At 38.7% G+C, this 10,433-nt stretch overlaps 1 protein-coding gene across 5 annotated transcripts in view; it reads left to right on the forward strand.

Moving 5' to 3' along the window:
• The window catches only part of arhgap10 (Rho GTPase activating protein 10), a 54,537-nt gene that overhangs the window by 28,752 nt on the left and 15,352 nt on the right, over positions 1-10,433 (forward strand). For all 5 annotated transcript variants that reach the window (XM_035660840.1, XM_035660839.1, XM_035660841.1 and 2 more), the window contains exons 16-19: positions 1,269-1,327; positions 2,913-3,018; positions 5,049-5,208; positions 7,672-7,813. In XM_035660840.1, coding sequence (XP_035516733.1) covers positions 1,269-1,327; positions 2,913-3,018; positions 5,049-5,208; positions 7,672-7,813 — 467 coding nt within the window. The remainder of the gene's footprint in view (positions 1-1,268; positions 1,328-2,912; positions 3,019-5,048; positions 5,209-7,671; positions 7,814-10,433) is intronic.

The raw sequence follows: 10,433 nt of genomic DNA on the forward strand, positions 1-10,433 counted from the left end.
TTTTTTTTTTTTTTTTAATGGCTACAGAGTTAATTATGCAAAGTGCCTTGGTATAATTAACTCCTTGTGAGGTCACATTGCTTACTGTATGCCTGTTCCACATTCAGCAACTTCTTCCAGGTTGACAGATAGTGTGGGTGAAGTTCAAAGATTAAAAATGTGGTTTGGTTGGAAGAAGCTGAGACAGTTTTATTTAAATGCCAATTTGTTTTTGTAAATATGTGCAGTTAGCAGCAAATTGAATTGGCTTTGCTTATTTAAATGAAGGCAAAGTTGTTTTTTTATAGTTTGGAGTTTCCTTGTTTTCCATAAAAACCCAGTGAAAATGCTCACAAGAGGCTGATACTAATATATTTAAACAATTAAGGTTTATGGTCTGTCATCAATCAGTATTGTCATGCACAACTAAAAAGTTGAATTAATGGTTACCAGTTTTGATTTATGTGCTCTTTAATTTAATATTAATTTTACTGTAAGATGTTATGTGTGTTTTGTTATAAATCTGATTTAAATGTCAAATTGAAAAAGCAAAATATTAATTATGAACAAAATATTGTCTAATTAGTAGCAGTTTCACAGACAAAAACTCAAATAAAGAATAATAGTATCAAAGCTATTGATATCCTATTTAATTTAAGTGGTGAATGCTGTATATCAGCGTGGGAGCTAAGCCATCATCCATCAACAAGTATTCTGATCAGGGTGTAAATAAAAAAAAAAGTCCTATCCAAAAGGGTTAAAACTGGGCTGAGTTTAAGCTTTGACCCTTTTGAAGAAGCAGTTTGATGTAATGAGCTGTTGGTCATGGGACCTGGTCTCACTCACAGTTTCAAAGTAGAGCAGAGTTTTACTGTGTTTAGTCAGACAATACTCACTGCAACATTTAGTAATTTTTAAACACTTGTTTAAGCTAACCTATCCATATTCTTATGCTATATTAAACCATGCTGAGTGTTACTCTGTCTTTTACTTTGTGTCTGGCCTGCTGGAATAAAGCAGGGTCAATCTCCTCAGTTTCCCCTGAGGCTAAGTACCTTTGGCCACTGGCCAGCTACAGTGTGAAAGTACCTTCAGATGAACTTGGTTATCTCAATGCGTGCGCCATCTAATTCCATCCCCTGGCCTGGCCACATTAATCATTGCTGTGTGCAGACCCTATAAAACAGTGTGCCGGCTATTTCCGTACCCCCTCGCTCACTTCAACTCTCACTTCTCCATCCAACCCCCACCACCCCTCCTTTTCTCTTTCTCTCGCTATCTCTTTGAAGGAGCCTCCCTGAGCCGTTGATGACCTATGGACTTTACAAAGAGTTTATTAGCCCTGCGAGTAAGTTTGACCACCTCTTATACCACCTCTTAGTCTGAATACAGACCGTAATCAAACAGTAGTGTATAAACATGTGTATCAGTCTGCAATTTAATCATGTGAGGCACTGTAGTCCAATGCTTTGTTCTTCTTCAGTGAATTATTGAAAACCTGCAGTCAGGTGAAAAACAGTTAAATTGCTTTTTACTAACTTTTTGTAAACTTTTTTACCAATTCTTTTAAATAGGTAATAGCGGTCAACCCTCTTAAGTAAATGTTTCATAGTCTGAAGGCTGTTGTACTGTTTGTGTTTTGAATTCTAATTGGGGTGTATCTACAGTAAATGTTCATCTTTAGACTTACCTTTATGTCTAATCGCTTCTTGTCAGAAATGTGTTACTGTCTATACTCACTAACAAGTGTGGTAGTAAATCACACCATCTGAGCACACTCTTGTCCTGTTTTTGTTAAGAAATGTGAATATATATATTTGTTTTTTACTTCCATTGAATACATCTGACCCACTCTGGTTGACCAAAAAAGTATTTCAGATGAGTTTTGCTTTGCACATTTTTGTCACTTCAGACTGTTTTACAACACTGCGTTTCTAATTTCTACCTTGTTTTAACTTGCTACTAAATATGTGTGGCCAAATAGGCAATCAAAGGTTAAAGCTAAAAGGTTTAGAATGATAGATATGGTGTAATTTGCATGCCCTCAAATGGTCCAGTGAGTGACCTTGAACAGCAAAAAGACACGTGGCTTTTTTTTTTTTCATTCACGCAGCATCATTTATGTATGAAATGTTTTTAAAGCAAGCCAAACTTGAATCGTATTACAACAAGTGCTATAATTGGATCAGGTTGACATTTTTATCAGGCGCTCGCAATGCCCTCATAACGAGGGGGGAAAAATGGATTAGCAATGAATATTTTTTTGATGGATGACAGCATCCATAAGAAGCTTTTTCCATGTTTAAATCCTTGTCGTTCCCATAGTAATGATATTTTGTGTGTGTGAGTGTGTGTGTGTGTGTGTGTGTTGCTGTGTGGGCGGTCAGATGCCCATGTGTGAGGAAATGTTTAAGAGATGATCTTGGGGGTTTTAACACAACCCTTTTATACGGTAGCGACAGTAACGTAAAGCTATCTCCTTCGCCAGCATAGTGGTCCCTGCTGCCAAATTCTGAGAGGCTTCAGACCATATATCACTATCACACCTCTTCTTCACTTACTTAAACTGGAATGTATCATCCTCCAACCCTTATACTTGAGGATGTTAGCCTCTGATCATTGTGTCCTTAAAGAGCCACTAACTTTTGCTCTATGTTTGATTGTCTAAAATGTATCCAAATAGTTTTTGTAAGACTTTTTTAGAAGTAATAGAGGGTTTAGTTCCACTAAATGACATTAGTCTGTTGTTTCTCTACCTCAAACTCTGAGTGTGCATTGCTCAAATCAACAGTGTAAGTTGTGTATTAAATTCTCTTTAAATTTGCTAATGTTGTACAGTTCTTGATCACAGCTGCATTGGCTCTTTGCCACCTGAGGAGCACAGAGAAATCCTTGTTTAATGTGAGTGCATGGCTGCTTCTGCATTTGAACAGAGGGCGGTAGTCCAGAGTCTCGCATCCAAGCCATCCACTGCCTGGTCCACAAACTACCGGAGAGGAATCGACAAGTCCTCGGGCTGCTTATGAAGCATCTGGCCAAGTGAGTGTTCATAGTTCCTTGGTCATAGTTCGCCCAATCTCCACCCCCTCTCTCTCAGTTCTCTCTTTCTGCTCTTCCTGTCTGTCTCCTCATTCTCACTCCACATGCTTTTTCTCTCTCTCTCTCTCCCTCACTCCCACTCTCTTCACTCCCCCTTCCCTGCTGTCACTCCATCCTCTCTGTCTACTCAGTGACTGCTGGGTAAGAAAATTGATGCTGCTAGCATAACATTTATTATGCCTTTTCTTAGGTCATTTAAGTGTACATTTAATGTCATTGAAGGGGGATTGTGTAGCCTACTGTACCTGTTCAGCATACTGTTGTGCAACCCACTGGGCTCAAGTGAAATTAAATGGACCTCTCAAATTAAGTCCTCTCTTGAGATTACTCTACACACCCCTGGATGGACCACTATTGTGCATCACTCCATTTGTGAGATTAGATAGGAAGAAAGATTTAAGAAATAATGTTAGCTAACATTACAAGGTTTTACCTCAGCAAGCTTTTTATAAACTAAATATGAGCAAATTGAAGATAAGTAAATAATCCCTCTTCCCTGAGGCAGTGAAAGTCTGGTGGATCTTATTTCATAGAAACCCGCTGCAGAATCAGGCTCTGGTAAAAAGGCAGCGCTATTGAAATTGAATTTGGATTATCCAGCGTGAAATTCTCCAGACTGGAGAGACTCGAATATTTTTCTGAAGTTGGCGTGTGTGCATGTCCTGCAGGGGAAAGAAGCAAAGCCAGAATTTCACACTGCTATCTGAAATGGTTTCAGAGATGTTATAAATGTGAGTTGTCACCAATGTTTTTGTCTTCAAAGGCATCCTTTGAAGCTATTTAAACTGTCTCTCTGCAGATGCACTGCATATCATCATATTTTGAGTGTGAAATCTCTTCACCTGTCTGTATAACTTTTATTTTTATTTTTTTCAAATAAAGGTTTTTTTTCTCCACTTTTATTGACCTAAGATAAAGTTTCATCTACTGAAAGTGTCTCGTTTTCAAAACGGATCTAGGACACGTTTAATAAAATGTGTTATTCCTCCATGTCAAAGGTTTTTACCTTGTTGTTGAGTCAGAATAGCCACTGCCAGAAGTATTAATAGTTGTTCTGTAAGTCTCGTTAGTGGCATATGTGTAACCTCAAAAAGTCTAGATATAAAACACTCTTATTTGTAATTTATTGTTCAGTGTAGAAAACTGTATAGGCCAAAATGTTCATGCATGACAAGTTCATATTTGGATTTAAGAGTATTGGCTAGGATTTGCTACAGCTTACTGTTCTGTGTTATGTAAAATGGCATAAGATGTGTTAAAATCCCTCATTTTTATTTGTCATTTCATATAAAAATGCAGTGACTGCTATGTATTCACAGTTCTCAATGCCTCTGTGATGTGTGAAAAAATAAGAAAGACAAAAAAAGGAAAAAGACCAAGAAAAGGTTTAAACTTAACCATCAAGACAGCATTGATTGATATGTAGATACTTGAGGGTTTCCTGCAGTTCTTTTTAGCAGTGATGGCCCTCTGTTGATATCATTGAGGGAAAAGAGCAGAGGAGCTGTTTCACAGCAAATGCCTTCATGTGTACTGAGTATGGCTGTTGTTTAAGCTGCCATCTACAAACAAAACTGATCACGAGACGAGATGCTTCGAGATCTGGTGCCTTACCACCTCTTCTAAACTGTTTGCATAAAGAAAACTTGTACTGTATGTCATGAGTCTTTCTCAGACAGTAGCCGAGCCATAGTTATCATTTCCCACTATGTTTGGCTTCCTTTTCTTGTTTGCTCATTTGCTTAACTTTTCATTTGATTTTCTGAAACTCTTTTGTTTTTTTAAATAGTAATTAAGAGGTACAGTACAGTACCTTTTTATGTGGTGTTCATTGTTAACCAGAACATCAAGAATGAGGTGGAATCAGAGGTTTCTGTTTCTCACTTTAGTACAGTCATATTTGGTTCTAAAAGTTATTAGTTAGTTAGTTGGAGTATAATGTGTATAATGTGAATTGTTTTCTTCTACAGTGTGGCAGCTAACAGTAAACAGAATCTGATGACCGTGGCAAACCTAGGCGTGGTGTTTGGCCCCACGTTAATGAGGCCGCAGGAGGAGACTGTCGCTGCCATCATGGATCTTAAGTTCCAGAACATTGTGGTTGAAATCCTTATTGAACACCATGAAAAGGTAACACTCAGGACTGGGATTTACCAGACCACAGTGCATTATCAACTGTACTATCACAATATAAAACACTTGAAACTAAACACTCCCTGAAAACTGGAAGTGTTTACTCATAGCACAAGATCTTCCAGTGGAAATAATTATAGAAGAATAGAGAAACAGTCCTTCTATTGTATTATGTTCTATTGTCTCCCAAAATGCCTGGTTTTGATTGGTCAAATATCTACTGCACTGATTAATTACATGATTTATTCTGTCAGTGCAAAATTTTGTGTATAATTGATTCCACTTGCCATCGAGAAGTATATTAGTTAAAGGTTGGGAGCCCTTGGCAACACAAGGTATAATCATAGCAACAAATGAAATCTGAATCAGGTGACATGACATCAGTAAGCTGCACACAGCATCTTTGTGTTTACCAACCTGGGTGGCGTGTATTTACTTGATACTGAAGGTTAATAAATGTGCAAGCGAAGCAAAAGATCTGATGTTCGTAAGTCCGGGTTTCTTGGCACTCAGAGCTTTCTTACTATTGTTTTAAAGTTTTGTATTTTGCTCTTAAGTTTCGATTTGGCACTTTCTGTTGGCAGAGAAGTGCACATACTGTACTGTACCTGACACCAGAATTCCATTTGGGGAAGAGTAAGTGTCTCAATTAGGGTGACTGTGATGCTCTTCTCTTCTGTAAGTCCTGTTTGTTTTCAGGATTTTCAGACTGGTGTATATTCACATAAAAATCTTGCCTAATCCACCTGAAAGTCTGCTTGTTTGAGCAAATGTTCTAGCAATGAAAATGCATCATATTAAATAATGGGTACTTTGTGGTCTGTTTGGATATATGTGTTTTGTATTTATTGCTTGCTCTACAAAATAATGAACAGGAATAAAGTTCTCAGATAATGAAACATGTAGCAACTTAAACTCCTGGGACAGCGTACCCTTCACCCTATTATTAATGTACAGAGGTGTTAGACAGCAGTTTAATATCCAGAGTTTTTTTATCTGGCCAATAGGGGGAGCCCCAAGTGCTCATACCAGGATTAAACACATGGTATTCTCTTCATTTTCAGAAGGTTGATTATTCTGTAGATATCATATACATTTTATTACATTTGGAAGGTCCTTTTCCTGCCTACATACATTTCTTGTGGTTATGGCTTGTTTCATAACCTGTAGTTCATGAGATCATGTAATCGCCCCAGAATGTCATTAATCAGTGTCAATCCTCAAAGGGGGATAATTGTTGTTGAGAAAAAGGTTCGAGATTAGTGTTCTAATCTGTTTGGAGCAGCACTGCACTCTGCATAGAATCAGATAGAACTGGGAGCTTTTAGTGATTTTATTTTTCCTCCAGCTTCATTAAGTGGAAGATGATGTGTGTTGTGACTAATGTCTCCACCCAAGCTCACAAATCTAAAATGGGGTGTGAGAGAATACAGAGGCCTGGTGAAAACCAATAGGGTATACAAATGTGCTAAAACAACACCAGCAGCACAGTGTATACCGCTCGTCTCTGAGACTACCCAGAGGTATCCAACACCGTCCAGGTGATAAAGGATGTAGTGTTAGAATGCAGCAAGAGCATTTTGGAAAGTACAGCGTGTTAGAGCAGGGGAAAAGTTGAGCAGACAGACAGACAGGCATTAACTTCCCTCACAGCTTAGTCCCACTCTAGACTGTTGATACCCCCAGATACCAACAGTAGACTCTGTTTTACATTCACCTCCATCTGCAGAGAGAGGCGAGAGGGAGAGAGGGAGGCAGCAGAAACTCTCAGCCATATCAGATTTCTCACTTTTTCTATCTGCCTTTCTCCAACAAACTTTCTCTCTCATGCCCCCTCCTCTGTGTCTGCCTCTCCCGTTCACACTCTGTCTCACTTTTTCTGCCACTTTCTCTCTCTCTCTCTCCCTTCCCTACCTCCCCTCCACTCCTCGTCTGTGATCCTTTTCGGAGGCTCTGCTGAGACTTCCTCTCCTCTGCAGCCCTATTCTCTTTTAACTCTACATCTGAAGTTTATATGTAAACACGGCCCGGTGTAAACAGGCTGCGCCAGTTGGCCAGCCCTCCTGCAGTCCAAACCCTGTTTATTTTCCCCTCCACTCTTTTTAGAGAGTGGGTCAGTTTCTCTGAGGAGAAATGTCACCTTAACTTAGACCCAGATTTCTAGACGGGATGTGATTGCATTACATGTGGAGCTGCTCTTGTTTATTTTGGCACAAACAAAATCTTCTCACATGCAGTTTTTAGGGGTCCAATCAATGAGCTGCTCAGCTTTCCCTAGGAGCACATGCTGTGGCTGCAAATGGCCTTTTCCATTCATCTACCACTATATAAAGCCTTTCAAAACCCGTTCACTAACTGAGGTCATTTGAGGACATGCTGCTGCTGCTGCTCAACATTCTCTGAGTATCTGCACTGTGACTTTTTTTTCTTGGTGGAGACTTATTCATATCGTGTATTCAGATCTTTGCAGATGCTCCCGAGTCATGCCCTCTTTCACCTGCTGCCCCAGTATTCTCTGCTCCCACAAGGCAGTCCAAGAAGCTGAGTCGACAGAATCGGCCCCTGGCTGTCTACAATCCACAAGCCCTAGACATTCAGAATGGTAAGAGACATACACATGTGCACCTGTATAATTTCAAACCTCTGAAAATATTAAAGGCACTGAGTATACATTATATCGTCTCACAGAATTATGATTGCACTAATTAGTAATTCATGCTCCCAAATTAACACTTGTTTGTAAGAAGTAGGTTTTCATTGTTAATGATTTGTTCACTTGTTCACACTCATCTTCCAGGAACAGATGTTATCCTGTCTGTATGTCTGTTTAAAAAATGTGAAAGATAACATAACATTATCTGCAATCAGGTTAATTTTTTTATCCTGACATTGTGTCCCTGCCCATTCTTATTGGTAGTTTGTTTTGTTTTGCCATAATCAGTCAGTCGCAAGTGACATATTCATCCCACAGATGTCATCTTGAGTCAATACAGAAGCTGCAGTAGCAGTTGCCAGGAGCAGTTAGCATACCTTTTTCACTAAGATCAAAGCTGTTACAGTTAGTAAGTCGATTAACAAGAGCTTGTATGTCACACTATTTTTCATGAATGTAGCTAGTTCCCTGGAGAGTTATGAAGCTAGCTAGATAGCTTATTTTGGACAAGGCTAAAGACTATCATCACCTATCTCAGTCCAACATCAAAATAAAACTATACTATACTATACTCTACTATACTAATATTGAACTGCAATGTATTAAATGCAATTTGCCCATTTAAATTGTCCTTGACCTGACTTGATTTTGCACAGTGTGTGCCATAGTGTTTAGTATTTGTGATGCTACCAGTGGGGGCCGCCAGAGTTTGACATTTTCAAATCCCACGCAAAGTTAGGGCAATTCAAGAGTTTTAATTGCTTATTTGTGTTCACAAGTTGTTCATTTTAATTCAAATTGAATTGTAATTAAATTACATATAAAAAACTTTTGTGTACCAATTATTAAAATACATTCAGTTGCCAGTTTATCTGATATACCTAATTATCCTACAAATTTACCATACAGTTGAGTCAACACGTCTCTAAAACAAAAACTGAACATTATAACCTTTTGTGAAGGTTGGATTTATTGCAGGGCTGTTGTAGCAGACTGCAGTACTGTACTTAAGCCTGGTGTACCTAATAATATGACAACTTAGTGTATTTGACCCTGATTCCTACTCTGCTCTGAATCCATTCACTCACTTGTTAGTCTGTCTGGTCCCTAGTCACCACTAAGAACCAAAGCGGTGGCTACAGATGACACACTGAACTCAGCTGCACCCTCTCTGTAATGCTGTGTGGAGAGATTTGCATCTATGACTTTGTCTGCCCTTGTTTACTTTAAAATGCTTAAAATTCACTTCAGCTTTCTGAGACACTTGATGCAAATGGAGACAATGATAAGGGCCCTCTCCTGTGCATCAGGTGAGCTGATCACCTGACCTGATGACCCAAACAATCTAACTCCAGAAATTTCTGATCTGGGGCCAGCCAAATCCCTTCCCCTCCACAATTCCAAAGGAATCTAAATCTGCTTACCAGATTGCCTCTCTTTACCTCCCTCACGCCAGCTTTTATCGTGGGGTATTTTAATATCAGGGATGAAAGGCATAATCCTTTTTTAACCTTTGTGTCTTTTATATGAGTCCCACATAATGGTTTTAAAGTTGTCTCAGCATTCAGTGGGTAAAAGCAAATTTAAGGACAATGAAGTTAGAAAGAGGGAAGAGTGGTTATGTATGCATGTCAGTCTACCTGTGACGCTGAATGGGTCCAATACTCCTGCAGACGTGACAGCATGTATAGACAAGTGCATTAATCAGAGTAGAAGTACAAATAATATTAATTAATACATTAATATTAAGTATTAAGATTTCAGATCAGTTATATATGTATTGATTATTGTAAACACTACATTTACATGTTATCACTATTTAAGATAACTTGTTAGCAAATAGTTGCTAATTTACTTATTCGGCAGTAACGGAGCAACAGTATCATTATTAGAGTCATGTTTCTGGCCCCTTGGAGAATGTAACTCCAATATTTAATTTCTTTTAGCTCTGTTTTTGGTTTCTACCAACTCCTGACAGAAATACCTGGCTCTTGGGCTCCCCGGTATTCACCAGCTAGTGGATAACTGTGTCTGTTTCTGCTCAAAACAGCTGCCTGCCACAGTCCAAAATGATGAGAGCAGTGAAAGTTAATTCTTTGTTCATTTATCACTCTGAGTGTTGTTACATTGTTACTTTTGTAAGGCAGCACCACGCAGTATTTGATACGTGGTTGTTAAAAAAATATCAATTCTAGCCACTTTAAATTTTCATATGCATTCAATATGCTAAAAGATTGAGCTGAATTTTTATTCAACTAGAAACAGCAGAACAAAGTATTAACAAGTTGGCAGAGGCTTACTAGTGAAAAATAGGGATGCCTAAAAAAATACCTAAAGCATGAAAATGGTAACAGATTTGACTTTTCCAGAAAGAGCTACAAACCATAAAAACAAACAAAAAGATACAAAACCGGGTCCTACTGCTTGATTCCACCAGGCACCGGTGCTGATCACACCTAGTCTATTTTTTACAGAAGCTCTGCACAGAGCAGAGTTAGACATAAGAACGTCTGAACCCCAGCCTATGGCTGCCCACCACTGCTAATGTATATAGGATGGGTCAAATGCA

This window comes from Morone saxatilis, unplaced genomic scaffold (genome assembly GCF_004916995.1).
Source record: "Morone saxatilis isolate NCDOM2014 unplaced genomic scaffold, NCSU_SB_2.0 Contig17, whole genome shotgun sequence".
Classification (NCBI taxonomy): domain Eukaryota; kingdom Metazoa; phylum Chordata; class Actinopteri; family Moronidae; genus Morone; species Morone saxatilis.